The sequence below is a fragment of the Cervus canadensis genome, chromosome 29 (assembly GCF_019320065.1).
Source record: "Cervus canadensis isolate Bull #8, Minnesota chromosome 29, ASM1932006v1, whole genome shotgun sequence".
NCBI classification, from domain to species: Eukaryota; Metazoa; Chordata; class Mammalia; order Artiodactyla; family Cervidae; genus Cervus; species Cervus canadensis.
In genome coordinates this window covers 16,221,549-16,239,710 of record NC_057414.1, presented here as the reverse complement: position 1 = coordinate 16,239,710, position 18,162 = coordinate 16,221,549, and the positions used below count along the sequence as shown (strand labels likewise).

The following is an 18,162-nucleotide window of genomic DNA, read 5'->3' as shown; positions in this document are numbered from 1 at the left end:
CACACTTTTATATAATTACTATATCAAGTCTGTGAGGAAAATTATACCTGAGTTTATACAGGGTAAGTGGCTGATCCAAACTCATAAATGTACCTGCTAGAACCGTCAGGACGCAAACTCCCAAATCAGTGATCTTCTCACTCTACTATGCTCTCTAATCACTTTCTGACTCCAAATTATCCACCCTTTAGGTTTAGCTATATATCCTCCTCGTGGATGAAAAATACCTTTCTTCCAAATTCAATGGGAAAAGGCCAAATGGAATTTAAAAACCTGTTTCTTTTCTTTCATAGGTATCAAGAATCTCTTTTATTGATTATCAGAAACATTACAAACATCTAATACAAACAAACTGTAACATGACAGTGATTAGTTTGAACAATTAATACATCTCATTAGCTTTTACACATAAGGATCAACAGTTATTAAATGTGATTTTTTTCACACAGTCTGATGAAAAATATTTCAATTCACAATAGCAACTTTCTTAACTCAAGATTCAAAAAAGGAATATTTTCTTCTTTAGTAAAGCACTGAGAATAAGATGGGAATTTATCACAAGTTAAATGGCAAGGGAGAAAAGGTCCAACAGCATTTTATTTTTAGCCAGTAGTTTCTTGTCAAAGGTCATAGAGAGCAGTGGTCTACGATTAAAGACAAAGGAAAGTAAACAACGTCATCCCATCCTAGAGTTTGAAGGGACCTTTGAGACCATCTAGTTCAATTTCTTCTCTTTTTTCTTAGTTGATGCAATAGCTTTGAGATTTTATTTGCTATAAATACCTATTGAGAGTTCATGTTTCCAAGAAATGCCTTCAACTTTCTAAGAAAATCATGATCACGTGTATTTTTCTGGCATCTTCTGGCATGACAATTACATGTTGAAAACTTTTGCAATTTTGTTCTCCTATATGCATATTCATGTGCAATACCTCTGGCACAGGGTGGTTTTCCTTAGTCAGTCTTCCAGCTACAAAAGACACGAATGAGTAAATCTTGGAAAAGGGATAACATCCTTGATATTGTCAATTCCCAAGATGCACTGCAGATAGCGTTCAAATCCCATCCCAAAACCTCCATGTGGCACAGATCCAAATCGACGGAGGTCCAGATACCTGATTTTGAAAAACAGAGTATCATTACCTATAAATGCTTCATTTAAGATCAGACGTTATGATAGAATATTATGTTTCAAAAGTATCTTGCAGTCATTTGTGCTTGTCACATCACTGTGGCAGACCAGTCTTTTCACCTTACAGACAGATGAAGGACACAGAGGAGTTAGAGTGATCTGTCCAAGATTATAGAGACGAAACAGCAGCAAATCCTGTCATGCATTCATGGGCTTTGGTCACATGATCCTAATTTTTTGTTTACTGGATACTTATATACAGAAAACTTGTCTCCTTAGGCTATAGAAAAATTCCTAAGAACTGTATTATTTTTCTTTAAATACACTCCTCTTCTGTTTCTTAGTATATCAATGATAATGCTCTTTTTTTCTTATCAAAATCATATTGTTCAATATATAGAGGAGGGTGAAGCAGTTTGCCTGATGTATTACAAAAAGAGATTCCCTTCCTACTAGTCTGTAAGCTACATCAAGGGCAGGAACTGCATCTTACTCAACCTTTATCTCCAGTAACTACCCAGAAACATGCTTACTACGTGGAGAGTTATTGTTTGAAGGCATAATAATATACTCTTGAGGACTGCAGTGAGGAAAAACTTCAACTCCTCTGCTTTAAGCCTGGTGGAAGATGTCCAGAGTCATTTTTCTGAAAGGCTACACAGCCTCGGAAGTCCATCCATGCACGTTCTACTCCCACATTAAGACTACATGCTAGAAAATGGTACATTCAGGATTCAAACTCAGATTCCAATAAATCAGCCCGGAATACAGTTATTTTATGAAAGGAAGAGCAAGAAGAAGACTCTGTAACTCTTTTAATTATTTCATTTGATGGTAGGAATTCCTGAATTATACAATACAGATTAAAATAAATTTATAGTTTCTTGAATGATTTGTAAAATATACAAACATACAGCATAAAACTTAAAGACCACAGCTGGCAGTCATTTGGCTCTTTAAGAATAAAGACTATAACCTATTCCCCCACTATTAATAACAATGACTACATGTATTGGTATTTTAGCTAATTAAGTACTTCTCTTTCTAAAATAAAAAACAAACTACAACTAGGTGAGTTACAACCAAGTGAGACATCAATAAGAAAGAAGTTATCTAGGATAAAACCTGAGATTAGTAAGCATGATCAGGAATGATGGAAGGAACACAGTCTTGAGTAACTGAAATGTTTGGTAGCTAAATTAACTAACTTTATAAGGCATGGAGGCAGAACATACTTTGATTTAGTGAGAAAATGAGATGAAAGGCATATCATACCACCTGCCACAAACACCTGCAGGATCTGAGCTGGCTGCTAAAAGTCCAGTATCCAGCTTTAGCTGGCTTTAAATTTCTCATACACAGATGTCAGAACACTGGCATAAATTCCTGGAAACTGAATTCAGAAGAAGCAGTCTGCCTGTAGTATTTTTCTTGCCTTTGCTTTGATAGATGGAAAGATTTACGTCTAAAAATAAGTTTTCAAAAGAACCTGTATTTGTTTGATTGTTGCTATATTGGTTCTATAGAAGAGATGGTAAAAAACTGTGGAACTAGTTACAGATTTCATTTGCATGGGGCATGTAGAAACGGGAAGTGAAAAAATTCTTAGACACCTGGGGTAGCTACACATTCAGTGTGGTAGAACACTAGCAGAGATCACAGACTTGAAGATTTTTAAAGTCATTTCTACCTTTAAGATACCATGATTACCATATAAAAGGAAGCAGATTCCAGCTGTTAAAAAACAAAATTCAATGAGTAAACTTTAAAAGTCTTTATTCTATGATTCATCAATCAGGCAGGATCCCACCTAGCAACAGAAAAGAACTCTGAAGAGCTCTACAAAATGATTTTAGGCAGAAGGGGGCAGGACAAGGAAGTTAGTAGCAAAGAGTGAGTGGTTTCAGGCAAGGTCATCTTCCTTTAGGAGATGACAGGTGTCCATCAGGCAGATGACCTCACTAGTGTTGACCAGGTAATTCTAGACTCTCTGGTTCAAGATTCCACCTCTGGGAGATGTTGAAATTATAATGAAATCAGGTATTAAGTCTCAGTTTGGGGATGTGAGCTTAGCACAAGTGACTTCATTTTGGGCCTGTTGTCTCTTAAAATAATAAATACTTATATTTAGAGATGTTAAGAATTTGAAAACTTTAGTTGGGAAAAGAGTAGTATTGAAAAGATTAATAAAGACCAGAAAAAGTCTAAACCAATGATTAAGATATATCTAGCTTTATATATATATATATATATATATGTAGGTAGTTTTTATATACTATGAATAACATCTTGTAGACAGAAAATAAATTGAGGTAAAATGCGTAAGCGTGACAATCAGGTTCATCAACCTAGTAGCAACTCAGAACTAAAGGAGGAAAGGCGGAAGGAAATTAAACTAAACTTTTACTCTGTGTAGACACTTAACTTACATTGCTTCATTTCATCCTCACAAAAATCCTGTGAAGTAGATATTACTATTCCATTTTATAACCAAGAAAACCAAGGCTCAGAGAGATTAAATATGCCTAAGTTCATTACTGATAAATACAGCAATCAAGGGACATTACTTGAACCCAATTTCAGGCTTTTTGCATCTCTGAAATCTAGTTCCATTACCAAAAGGCAAGTGTGTAATTTGACCTTTCCCTCTGCTGAGGACAGCAAAAGAGTTAATAATATGGTTGATACTATTATACAAGATCCTGAAAGTCTTTTATTACAGAAATATGAATAAATAAATAAGCTGCATATACTGAAAAGTACTTGAAGAAGGGATCTGCGGAAAGAACACCAGAACAATCTGGGACTGCAGAAGGATGATCTTCCCTAAGCAGCTTAGGTGGTGGAGCACCTACAGTTGGTGGGACCCCAGGGATCACTTAGCTCAAGCCCCTAATTTCACACATGGAGAAAGTGAAGCATAATGGTTAAGAACAAGGTCCCAGTTCTACGCTTCTGTGTGCTCTTGATGAAGATAGTTAACATCTCCAGGTCCCAGGCCTGGAAGGATAATAAAAAGGGATTAAGAATGGCACCTAACTCAGGGGGTATTGTGATGATTACACAAAACAATATCCATCAAAATTTTAACATTATTATCTGGCACACAATTGGTAATAAATAAATGACAGACATTATTATTACTACTTTTCAGAGATTCAAAGGGAATAACTAACCTCAGAACCTGTTCATTGTTTTAATCCTCTTCTATAGCACCCTGGAAATATAAGTGAAAACTATGTAACGCTCAGATCCAGAACCAGAACAAGAGTTATCAGGGGTCATGTTCTTACCATTGGTAGGCTTCTGTCAGTCCTAATCTGTAAAATGAAAATAAGAAAATTCTTTCAGAGAATGACAATAAGATCAATATACTAACCACCAGACATTTATTCTGGGTTATGTGCAAAGTGCTCTTTATAAAGAAGTAAATACCAAAACCTGCGCTCTTAAATAATAATATACAATACAGTTGAGGAGCTGCACCTTTATTAGGTAGTAAGAAAGGTAAGAAAACCAATATTAGGAAAACTAACAGTTTAATATTATCAAATGACAAATGCTATGGAAAGAAAGCATGGTCCAGAGCCCAAGAGAGAGGGTTCATTTGAGATAAATTTATTGTCCTGTGACATAAGAAAACCACTATTACTACTTCGTAATGATGTCTAAAGGCACACCCAGACAAGGGATGTACAGACACAATTTTCTTTCCATAATATTAAAATAGTTAAAAATACTAAATAATACTAAAAATACTAAATAATAATATAGATTCTGAGGCTGCTTCATAATATGGTTGCAAATTGTTTTTTTGCCAATTTGAGAAATGTTAATAAAATTTGAAGTTCTTAGTACTCATTAAAATTAATTTCAGCCCTTAAAAGTATTTGGGACCATGGCGTATCTCAAAGTGATCAGGATTATGAAAAATTCAAATATGCAAAAATATGAAAAACATGATAGAAGTCAAAGACAGATCCCGGAGATAGGGAAACACATATATCCACTTAATTAGGAAAGATACATTTGGATATTATCAGGTATTAGGTAAACATTTAATGTTATGAGGAAAGGTTTCCTGAAGGAAGGAAGCAAGTACAGAAAACAGACCAATTAATCTTTCAACAGATGAGATTTCTTGCCATGTGTGATTTTTATTGTGCTTTGAAAAAAAACCCCAGAGAATCTTCAAATTCTTTCCATCTAAGGAGTTTTACTGTCACTTCAATTCCACAATTTCCCCAGAACTTCCTAACACTATAAAAATACTAAGGAGTTAGTAGTCTAGTTGATAAAAAGTCCTCCCAGAACATATTTATCCCCTTTCTTCTGGATGCTAAACCAAACGGAGCAGTTCGGATGACTGGGATTACAAAACCAAGTTACTCAACAGGGTTGTAAGTTGGGATCTTGGAAAAGCAACAACTTTTTAAGCACTTCTCCATTAGGAAGAGAAGGCCTTACAAATGGCTAATTTAACAAACATGTCAAACAATCAAGACTTTTCCAGGTTACTATGAAACCTAGTATTATCTGGAGAGAAAGATTACGCCTTCAACATGGGAAAGTCTTTTTTTAAAAAAAAGTCTGGCACAGTAAAAGTGGAAACCATGGAAAACAGAGGTTTATAACCTTGGTTAGTTTAGGAAGTCATTGTGGTTTTTTGGCAGACCATGCACATACAGGAGTGGTAGTTCAATTAGAAACATGATTCCCCTACTTCTCATCTCCAAAACATTTTCTATGTGTTTATGGATACATTTCCCAGGTCTCAAACAGTGAGTTAAAGTTGTTCAAATACTTAAATCAAGACACTTACATAGTAGAAAACCTGAGGAAGGGAAAACTGCTTATTCTAAATGCTAGCTTAGCAGATAATTTTAGTTTCTTTCTTCCTCCATCTTTATCCTTTCCCTGGTTCAGAGCCTGTCTGCATGATTTAGTTTAAAACCACACACACCCAAACCCAACAACTCCTTTTCCCCCAAAACACAGAGAAAAGGGAAGAACAAACTTTAAGGGGCTTTAGTTGCCTTTCCTTTTTCTATCACTAACTTTTAAAAAAGCTATTTCTATGGGGAGAGAGATAAACAAGTAGTGGGCAAAAAAAAAAAAAAAAAAATCATTGTGTTTCATATAACAGCTCTAGGCTTTCAGAAAGAGAAGCTCAGAGAGGTTAAGTAACAACTTGCTTGAGTTCACACAGAATCTGAGATTCAGGTCTGTTAGGTACTAAGACCTACATACTATTCTGTTAGTCTGCCATTACTGCCTTTGAGTGTCCCATTCCCATTTTTTAAATTTCATTTTTTCTAGTTCTGACCAGTACCTGGCCAATCGCTGTTCTAAGAAATGGTACCGTTCCTCTCTGAGGCTTCCTCCAAAGAGTTCTCCAACTCCGGGAACCAGAAGATCAACAGCAGCAACCTGAAAAGGAAAAAACTCACAAACACCATTCCGTTTTCAGACCATCCCAACAAGGTCAGCTTCTGAAGCAAGTGGAACTTACAACATTTTGATGACTGGCTGTTTAACTGCTTACAGTTAAACAGAATCTTATTTATGTTAGCTGTTCATGTCCCCTCTTTTAATACTAAATGTTTAATTATTATCTTTAGAATATAAAATGCAGGTGGACAGTTCCCCCTCTGGCACCATTAATGTGGTATACTTAACAAAAATATGTTTTCTGCACAAATGTGGTGTAAATGTTAGTCATAAAAAATGTGGAAAGTATTAATAATTACAAAAATATTTTAAAACACCTATCATCATGCAGAAGCAATTACATGTTAGCGGATTTTCTTTCAGGTTTTTTCCTTGTATGCTTAAAAAGTATAACAGAGATCAAATTACATATAAAATTTACCATTCTCATTATATTAGCCAACATAATACAATAAATATTTTCCTATGTTAGTAAAAATACTTCACATACTTAATGTTTTAATAGCTGCACAGTTTACTGTTTAGAAGTATAGTTTATTTAACAGCTTTCTGTTGAATATTCAGGGTGTGTGTGTGTCTTTCATAAATAATGTGGCAATGATGTTTTTCTTTAATTTGAAGTATGTTAGTACATGTAAAATATGCTCTGATTGTTAATCAAATTAAAACAAAGAGATAACACTTTGGTGTTATCAAAATGGTAGAGATAAACAATATAAACAAATATGGATTAGAGAATGCATAAACTAATACTCTCATACCTCTGATACAACCTTTCTGGTCAGCAACTGGGCAAAAGATAATCAAAAGCTTTAAAAGTGCAATTTGCTTTGACTCAGCAATAGGAGTTCTAGGAACTAGTTCCAACAAAATAATCAGAGATGCAAAAAAAAAAGAAAAAAAATTCAACACACAGAATATTTACTACAGTATTGCTTACAGTAACAAAAAATTCAAGTGTATATCAAGAGGAGACCATCAGATAAATTTTAGACATGGAAGAAAAAAGACTGACATCTATAATACATAATGAGGTGTAAACTGTGTTGCTATGATTTCTTTTCTCTTATTCCTATTTTCTTATTTTCTACAAGAAAGGTGTTATACTTTTGTAACAGAACAACAAAAAAATTGTAATAGGGTAAAATGGTGGCTTGATATTTTAACTTGTATTTCTTCACTTACTAGTAATATTTACATTTTTGAGGATGTTTATTTGCTATCTATATTATTTTGTGACTTGGCAATTCTTTTTTGCAAGTGGGGGAGGGGGAGGACAAAGAGGTACCAGGTAGACATTTTTTTTTTTTTTTCAGGTAGACATTTATATGGCCAGTAATAAGAAGGCACAAAACTCAGAAAGATTTAATTTACCAATAAAAATTAGGAATCCATAGAACACATTTAATAATACATAAAACATCTAATCTTTAAATGTACCTTATATTATAAACTCTTTTCTTAAATTTGCCTTACTTTATTGTTACTCACATGCAAGCAAGGTAATGCTCAAAATCCTTCAAGCTAGGCTTCAATAGTACATGAACTGAGAACTTCCAGATGTATAAGCTGGATTTAGAAAAAGCAACAGAGTTCCAGAAAAACATTACTTCTGCTTCGTTGACTACGCTAAAGCCTTTGACTGTGTGGATCACAAAAAACTGTGAAAAATTCTTAAAGAGATGGGAATACTAGACCATCTTACTTGCCTCCTAAGAAACTTATATACAGGTCAAGAAGCAGTAGTTAGAACCAGACATGGAACAATGGACTGGTTCCAAATTGAGAAAGGAGTATGTTAAGGCTATAAAATGTCACCATGTTTATTTAACTTTTAAGCAGAGTTCATCATGCAAAATGCCAGGCGATGAATCACAAGCTGGAATCAAGATTGCTGGGAGAATTATCAACAAACTCAGATATGCAGATGATACCACTCTAGTGGCAGAAAGTGAAGAGGAACTAAAGCACCTCTTGATGAAGGCAAAAGAAGAGAGTGAAAAAGCTGGCTTAAAACTCAACCTTCAAAAAACTAAGATCATGGCATCCAGTCCCATCACTTCATGGCAAGCAGATGGGGAAAAAAAGGAAACAGTGACAGACTTTATTTTCTTGGGTTCCAAAATCACTGCAGATGGTGACTGCAGCCATGAAATTAAAAGATGCTTGCTCCTTGGAAGGAGAGGTGAAAGTGAAAGTCTCTCAGTTGTGTTCGGGATTCTTTGAGACCCCATGGACTATACAGTCCATGGAATTCTCCAGACCAGAATACTGGAGTGGGTAGCCATTCCCTTCTCCAGGGGACCTTCCTGACCCAGGAATCAACCAGGGTCTCCTGCACTGCAGGTGGACTCTTTACCACCTGAGCTACCAGGGAAGCCCTCCTTGGAAGGAAAGCTATGACAAATCTAGACACCGTATTACAAAGCACAGACATCACTTTGCCGACAAAGGTCTGTATAGTCAAAGTTATGATTCTTCTAGTAGTCATGTCAAATATGAGAGTTGGATCATAAAGAAGGCTAAGCGCCAAAGAACTGATGCTTTCGAATTGTGGTACTGGAGAAGACTCTTGAGAGTCCCTTGGACAGCAAGGAGATCAAACCAGTCAATCCTAAAGAAAATCAATCCTGGATATTCACTAGAAAGACTGATGATGAAGCTCCAATACTTTGGCCACCTGATGTGAAGAGCTGACTCATTGGAAAAGACCCTGATGCTGGGAAAGATTGGGGGCAGGAGGAGAAGGGGATGACAGAAGATGAGATGGTTGGATGGCATCACTGACTCAATGGACATGAGTTTGAGCAAACTCAAGGAGATAGTGAAGGACAGGGAAGCCTGGTGTGATGCAGTCCATGGAGTCGCAAAGAGTCGCAAACGACTTAGCGACGGAACCACCACCACCACCCCTTGGTTGAGTATTCTTCCTTCCAAGATGACCTCACAATATGTACTCTATTGAGTGTACATAGCCAATGTTTAAAATTTTATGATTTAGTAAACAACACTGATACAACTTTTAAAATTAGAATACTACTCAGTGATCCTGGCATCTTATCAGGACTGCTGGGCAGTCATTTGTCCTAATCACACATGGCTGAATGGAATGAATGGACATTATTCTCTGTGAAACCAATACCCTAGCTGAATATTTGCCACCAGCCTTTGGAGGAATTGCTTAGGACTCAAATTCACAGCATGGGACATTTTGCATGTTTGCTTGGATTCACTTCATTTAGACGCACAATCTGTCCCTTTCAAATGATCAAAATATGTTTGGTCATTTATAAGTTATTCTTATATATTCAAATGAGCAAAAACTTAGGCTATCCGAAATCAGAAAACTTTAGAGCTGGTTAGTACACTGTAGGTCATCCAGTACAATTCTCTGATTTTTATGGCAGGAGCAGCTGAGGCTCAGAGAATGGAAAGACATGCCTAAGGCCATACAAATAACTAGGCCATACAAATAATTAGTAAGAGAGCTGGCTTTCAAGAAAGCACTAGTAACTTCTTAGTCCAATGTACTTTTCACTATAACAATTGTGCATATCACTATTAATAGTATTATTTTTTGGAGAGGGTGAGGGGAAGAAAGAAAGAAAAAGAAACTATAACTGTAAAAATATATCATATTGTTACTCATTACCTCTGGCCAAATGTTATAAGCATAGGTTAAACATTCTCCTACATTCTCTCTTGACTTCCCAGAGAAGGCAACTGTGAGACACACCTGTTTCAATATTTTTAGATTGCATTCACCCTTTGCAGAAGCTCTTGCAACCCTGCTCATAATCTGTTACTGCATCCCTACTAAAAGAAACACAGAATTCAGTTAGCTGACCCAAAGCCTGTTCACTCACCATTGAAAAAAATAAAGTAGGGATGGAAGCAGACACGTTGTTTAAGTGAGCTGAAAAGAAATCTAGGTCGCTAATAAATCAATGTTGTATATATCAGTAAATTAAGTAAGTTATATTTTAATAATTAGCTCTGAGAAGCTATAGCACTGCATAAATTACAAAAGTACATGAAAGTTTATTATAATACTTTCAGGTTTCAGGCTGTGAGATCACATTAATAGAGAGACCTTTCATAATGAAGGCCTCCTGGTACTTCTAAAAGTAACTGTGACTGTAGTCTATGAGAGAATTGCCTTTTAAAGAATCTTATGTAATGGCATTTAATGATAAGGCAACACCCTGCTCCCACCCCCACATACATACATTTTAACAATACTGTGCTTTAACACAATAAAGACTTAATCAAAATTTAGAAAGAAAGAGGACTTCACACTTACTGACTACCTACCATCCCAAATACTGTGTTATGCATTTTTCATATATTATTAATTATGAATTAATTCAATCCTCATAATTCTGGAAAATATTATCATCTAATTTTTACAGATGGAAAAATAAAACTCAAAGAAATTAAATGGCTTATCTAAGATCACACAGTTTATAACACAAAGACCTGAGACCTGAACCAAGGGTGCCTGATTCTAAAGCCTCGGGACATTCTTATTCCATGGAGCCAACATTCAAACAAAATTTAGAGTAAAAGCTGCTCGTTAGCTTCCCAGGAACTTCCTTAGCAAATCAACTCACTCACTATTTGTCCCAGACTGTGCTGGGCTCAATTCATCCATCTTCCAACTGTATGTGTGTGTCTGTGTGTCTGTGTGTATGTCTGTGTCTGTGTGTTGTATGTGCGCACGCTGAGTCCTGTCCAACTCCTTGCAACCCCAAGGACTGTAGCCCGCCAGGCTCCTCTGTCCATGGATTTTCCAGGCAAGAATACTGGAGCAGGTTGCCATTTCCTACGCCAGGGGATCTTCCCAAACCAGGGATCAAACCAGTGTCTCTTGCGTCTCCTGCACTGGCAGGCAGATTCTTTACCACTGAGCCACCTGGGAAGTCCATCACCAAATAGATACCAGGTGCCTGCTATGTCCCAGGCATTATGCTAGGCAACAGGATACACTCATAAGTGAGAAAAAAAGGTCCTCAAGTCCTTTGGCATAGAGAAAAGTGTCACTAAATAAACAGTTATACAAATAAATGTAAAAATACAACCGTGTTAAGAAATAAGATGGATTAGGTTAGTAACTCCAGGTTTGAAAATTAAAGTGGTACACTGTAGTTTAGTGCATCCCTGACTCAGAAGAGAGGATCAAGGAAGGTTTCTCTGCAGAAATGATTACTGAGAAGAGATCTAAGAATAAGTAAAATGACTTAGCTGAAGAAGGTTGTTCTTAATTTAGGGACCACTATGCGCAAAGACCCTGTGATGAAGGAAAGTCCTGCCTGCCTATCAGAACACATGAGATGGAAGCAGCCAGAATATATTGAGGCTGTAGGCCAAATAAAGAACCTTGACTTTTGGTGTAAGAGCAGTGGGAAGCCACCGAATGGTTTTTAGAAGTAAGAGAACATGACCAGATTTACATTTTCTAAAAGTTCACGCTGAAATGGGGAGAATGAACTAAGAGGAGGCAAGAATGGATGCAGGCAGAAGACTGGTTAGGAGGCTACTGAAGTAGTCCTGGCAAGATATGATGGTATGTTAATCCAGAAATGTAAAAGTGGAAATAAAGAGAAGTAGATGGATTAGAGATTTATTTAGGAGTATAGAAATGGCAGAACTTGGTAACAGTTTCAATATGTGAAGTGAGAGAGGAGAACATTTCAAAGATGACTCAGGACTCTGGCTTGCACAATTAGATGAACACTGAATTTTCAAAGAAAATCAAACTTTGTGGGAGAAAGGGAGAAGAAGTGAAATCATAGGTTCAGTTTGGGGTATGTTAAGTTTGAGATGGTTTTACGATGTGTAAATGGTAGTAAGACAAGTCCAGGGCTCACAGGAGAAGTCTGGATTCAAGACATGAATTTCTGAGTTGTGTGAAAATACACAGTGAGTTGTGGGTAAAGATGAAATCATCTGGGGAGAGAAAAGAAGACCTGGGGAGAAAAGGATGGAGGCATGAGGAATTCCAGCATCTAGTGAAAGAGGATGAACCTGAAAAGGAGACTGAGAAAGAATAATCCACTAAGAAAGGGAGAAAACTAGGAGAATGCTATCACGGAAGTCAAAGGGGGAAGAAGTTTTAAGTAGAAGAAAGTCCTAAATAGTGCTGAATAATGCTGAGAGGTGAAGTAAAAGACTTTTTAAAAAAGTCTGCTAGGCTTAATAACATGACAATTATTACTGTTCCCAGAACTTCAGTGGCACAATTACAGGGAATGACAGTAGTCTGAATATAAATCACATTAGAGGGCGGACAAATGAATGATAATATATACTATGGTGGTTACGAAACATTCACCATCCTGAAGAAGATTTTCATTTGAGAAAGGAAAATTTATATAGAGACTACAAAAAATAGACACAATGCCACTAATTAGTTTTACTGATCCTTTAAATGCCATAGAAATCCAGAAAGGCAGGCTCAGGGTGACTGGGTAAGCTAGGGAAGTCATCACAGAGCAGAAAACCTTAAGCAGAGTATTTATGAGTGCAAAACTGAATGACTGAAAAGTGCTCTACTGAGGGAAATTATGGGAGGAATACACAGTGTGTGTGTGTGCTGGAGGAGAGAGGTGGGATAGGGTGGAGCGATAAAAAAAAGCCAAGAGATACAGACACATTTCTGTGTTTTGTGATGTAAGCTCAACACTGAACAGACAGCCTGCAATTGGATAATCCACTCCCTAGCCACTCTCACTTTTTTTGCTGCCAACCTGTGGGCCTATTCATCTCTCATAACTGATTATACCAGAGGCTTGGTAGGGAGAAGGGAAAATCAGAATAAAAAATCAACTGTGTTGCTTACTGCATTACTGCATTTGCATAATGCTGGCAAAATGTAGGGATGTGTAAAATCAGTGGCTAATGTGTAATTTTATATTTGTGACTTCTGAGGCAGTGTAATAAAGTGGAGAAGAACACAGACTTCAGAGCCAGAGGGAATCAGGTTTGAATAAGAACTCTACCACTTACTATCCATGGAGCCTTGAGAAATGCAACTGGTCTTTTTGCACCTCACTTTTCCACATGTAAAACTGGAAAAACAACGAGTTTCTTGGCAAGGTTGTTTTGTGATTTGTGACTTAAGAGATGACATGATAGTATTTGCTTCATACTAATTGGTGGCTAATACTGTTTTAGGAATGCTGTAATATGAGTGAAGACAGGAAAGACATTCAAACAGATAACCTTGTATACCTAAGATGAGGTAATTTTATTTATTAGGGGGTCCTGATCTACATTTTCCTACTGGTATTTATCTAAAAACAAGTGAAAAGTACAAGACAGAAAAGTTTGCATTTGGGACCTTTTCTGAGATAAACATATTTGTCTCATAGTTTTTTATACTTAATGATATTAAATAACTTTCAATACATATTTAAAGAGTAAAAAATATTCTTATTTTATGTTACTGCCAATTTTGTGAAAGAGAGAAGAGACAAAAAAAGAGAAAAAAAGGAAAATACCAGAAGTATAAAAGCCAACTGTAGTTGAGGGAAAAGAAAGAACAGAGGACAAGAAGAGCTAAAGAGGACAGACAGAGACAAGATGATGGAAGAGAGATGGTCAGAAGAGGACCAACCAAGAGGAGAATGCACCCAGACCTCTTCGCCCCTCCACAGCCCTCCCCTCGCTACTTCTATTTGATAGTCAAAGTACTCTAAGCTGCCTGCTACACCAAGCTAGCTCTTCCTTTGTCTGATAATGGCACTCCCATCATCTCCCCCTATCGCATGTGGTCTCCTAATCAGTATTTAATTTGATAGGAGACTGGGCATATTGCTATACACTGCTCTAGGGCTCTCAGTAATTTAAAAATACAAAACAAAACACATCTACATTTGCATCTGCTTAACTGAGGATACCCTACGACAGAAATGAGGGAGTGTGCTTACAGAACACTGGGATCTTCTTTGGAAACACATTTTTAAAGGTGCCTGTGAGAAACATTATCATTTTAAGAGATATAAAGAGTGAACGATATAATTTAAGACAATATGCCAAAGGATAAATCAAATGAAATCAAGGGGAAAACCTCAGACTCTGAGATGACTAACCCCGATTTATTTAGTGTCCCTACTTACTGTATGTTGAGGGCCATCTTCATTATCCCTCATGTAGAACGGCTTGAGTGCTAGTGGATAATTAATGACAAAGACTGGTATGTCGCCACAGTGCTTCACCAGGTATTTTTCATGCTCAGTGTGTAGATCAGCACCCCACTGTAATGAGAAAAAAGAAATTACCAAAGGAGAAGTCAGAGCTGAAATATACAATGCAGGACCTAAAAATAACCTGTATCAGTGCCAAGGGCTTCTTTTCCCTGAGGATCAGGGACGCGTGGAACTGTGTGCTGAGGTTACACAGATAGCGAAACTAGAGAGAGATGTGTGAACAGAACATTCAAAAGCCTGGAAAGATGAAAGCTAGAACTAGTAGATGAACACTGTGCTTTCTGTGCCCCATCTGAGGGAGCAGCATTTAGCAGACAAATAGGAAGACACAGTACGCTTTCCACGGTGCATAAAAGCTGATTCAGAATCGTAATTTTTATTAATATTGGCCAGAGATGCTTCTACAGTTACTGTTCCTAAGTTTCAGGAAATTAAATGATGAGAGATAATATTTCTAATACTCAGTCTATCTTTGGCTAGCTGGCTTCTCCTAGTGATTTTTTTTTTTTTTTTGATAAAAGAGTCAACTAATATATCAGGTGCTCTTTGATGAATATTTAATAACACTGTTCATCTATTTATTCACCAGACACTAATGTGCCTATTAAACCCCAAGTACCATCTAGGTACTAGAAACAGTGGTAAGGAAAACAAAACCCCTAACTTCATGAAGCTTCTAGGGTAGAAGACAAATAAAATAAAAAAATTATACAAAGAAATCAATTGATTATAAATATAATAAGCACAGGACACTCATAACTTAAGAGAAAATCTAACCTAACATCTAACATCTAACCTAACTTAAGAGAACATCTAACTGGGAATAGAACTGGTATAAGTAGTAGTTTGAAGACAAAGGTATTATATTCTTAACGTTATCTTATTAGTCCCACTTGTCTGGCAGTATCTTAATTACAGGAAAGAAGCAGTGGCAGAGAAATGAGGAGACTCGCCTCCAGCACTATGTGCATGGTCACTAGATCATGCTGTCTTTCTAGACCGATATCCTTGCCAATAAAAGAAGGGAGTTCCGGGAAAAAGCAAAAACACAAAACTCAGTGTTCTTTAAAGTGGATCACAAATTAGAAGCCTCTATAAAGTTCAAAAGAAAAAGAAATCTGTTTAATGTGTTGCCTAAACTTATTTGATCACATGACCTCTTTTGTCAACTGATAACATCATTCAGAAAATACTTTGAGAAACACTGAACTAGTTGATTGCTACACTGATATTCTATTCTATATTCTATGATATTTCTAAGGAATTTCATCTTTAAACTTGGGAAACTTCTCTATAACTGCTTTTGTCACCGCTAGTCCAAATGGTATGATTCTACTTCAAAACAATTTTTCAGTCTATATATGTTGACAAGGTTGGGCAAACATCAAAAAAACCCAATGTACATATATGAAATACTGCATATCGCTAATAAGAGAAATAAGGTTATTTTAAAGGATTCTTAATGAAATCAGATAAATATGAGAAAGAAATTTTCATATATATATCCTACCTCTGGAGTGAAGGTGAAGTTCTGGGATGCCTGCTTTAAGATCTCCACTGCCTCAGTATAAGAAATGCTGGAGAGAAAAGGGGTAAAATCAGAAAAAGGTCTATACAATGGGCTGTTGTTAATTAGTGCATCTGAAAACTGTAAAAGGCTTATTTTCATACTGTCTTTCAGATCACACATGAGTATCAAATGATTGCTGGGTTATCAGGAATGATTAGAAAAAATGATTATTGATAATCAGGAATTATGGCTGATTTAATCTTATGAGAGTGTGAGCAGTGTGAAGAGACATGGCCATTCGATAATCACACCCCGATCCACTTGTAGTGTACACAAAGACGCTAGTCACTCAAGAAAGTAAAGATTTTCTCTGAATTCATGTTATGCTAATGCATGAAAAGGTGTGAAATACTGAGACTGAAAGAGGAAAGCTCTCCTGAGAGCTATCATTCATTCACCCAACATATACTGAGCACTTTCCATGTTCGAGGCATCATTCCAGGCACTGGAGATCCAGTAAAGAAAAACAAAGACCTTGCCTTTATGCAGTGTGTGTGTGTCTGTGTGTGTGTGTAGAAAGATAAATAAACCAAAATAATAAAATGCCAGGGAGCTACTGGTGCTATGAAATAAACAAAGCAAGACAAAAAGAGGGTGTGTATGTGTGTATAGAAAGATAATAAACAAAAATAATATAATGCCAGGGAGCTACTGGTGCTATGAAGATAAACAAGGTAAAAAGGGGGTATTTGGTGTACTATTTTAGATAAGATGGTCAAGAAGGGCCTTGCTGAATTGGTGACATTTGAACAGAATCCTGAATGAAGTAAGGAAATGAGCCATATAAATATCTAAGGGAGAGTATTCCAGGCAAAGGGAACAGTGAGTACAAAAACCTGCAGTGAGGAACAGTTTGGCTTATTCAAGGAACAACAACAACAAAAGCCAATGTGACTACAGCATATTGAATAAGGGGAAGAATGCCAGGAAATTAGATGGGAAAGGTAATGAGGGGTCAGATCCTACGAACTCCTTCAGACCATGGTAAGGGATTAATAATACATTCTAGTACTGGAAGATTGTTCCGGAAAAATGCCACTGGTTACCTCAGTAAGAAACCGCCATGCCTAAAGCAAGCCAAGCTAAAAATTCAACAGTTTGAATAGGTGATGTATGCATATGGTTAAAAAAAATCAAGATGAATAAAACAGTATACATCTTCATCCCACCCCTTTCACATAGCTACTTAGCTCCTCTCCTCATACACAATCATTGTTACTGGTTTCCTGTGAACTCTTCCAGAGGGCTTCATGCATCTCTAAGCAAACACTGATACTCAATCTCCCCTTTTTAGAGATGGCAGCTGTAGCATAATGCTACAGCATACACATCATACACACTCTTTTAGATCGTTTCTTGCTCAATATATCTTGCAGATATTTACACATCAGTACATGAAGAATTTTACCTTTTGAACTATTACATAACATTCCACTATGTGGATATATCCTATTTAGTCAAACCAGTCATCTACCAATGGGTATTTCAGCTGGTTCCAATCTTTTGTTATGGCAAATCATGACCGCATGTATCTAATATGTGCTTCCCGGACAGCTCAGTTGGTAAAGAATCTGCCTGCAATGCAGGAGACCCTGGTTTGATTCCTGGGTTGGAAAAATCCCCTGGAGAAGGGATAGGCTACCCACTCCAGTATTCTTGGGCTTCCCTTGTGGCTCAGCTGGTAAAGACTCCGCCTACAATGTGGGAGACCTGGGTTCAATCCCTGGGTTGCGAAGATCCCCTGGAGAAGGGAAAGGCTACCCACTCCAGTATTCTGGCCTGGAGAATTCCATGGACTG

The 18,162-nt window shown here is 36.8% G+C and overlaps 1 protein-coding gene across 1 annotated transcript in view; it reads right to left on the bottom strand.

Moving 5' to 3' along the window:
- Nucleotides 1-280: 280 nt before the first annotated feature.
- The window catches only part of NARS2 (asparaginyl-tRNA synthetase 2, mitochondrial), a 93,742-nt gene continuing 75,860 nt past the window's right edge, over nt 281-18,162 (bottom strand). The window contains exons 7-11 of the mRNA XM_043452788.1: nt 16,304-16,370; nt 14,704-14,841; nt 6,465-6,562; nt 4,426-4,452; nt 281-1,115 (exon numbers count right to left, since the gene is read on the bottom strand). Coding sequence (XP_043308723.1) covers nt 971-1,115; nt 4,426-4,452; nt 6,465-6,562; nt 14,704-14,841; nt 16,304-16,370 — 475 coding nt within the window. The 3' untranslated portion in view covers nt 281-970. The remainder of the gene's footprint in view (nt 1,116-4,425; nt 4,453-6,464; nt 6,563-14,703; nt 14,842-16,303; nt 16,371-18,162) is intronic.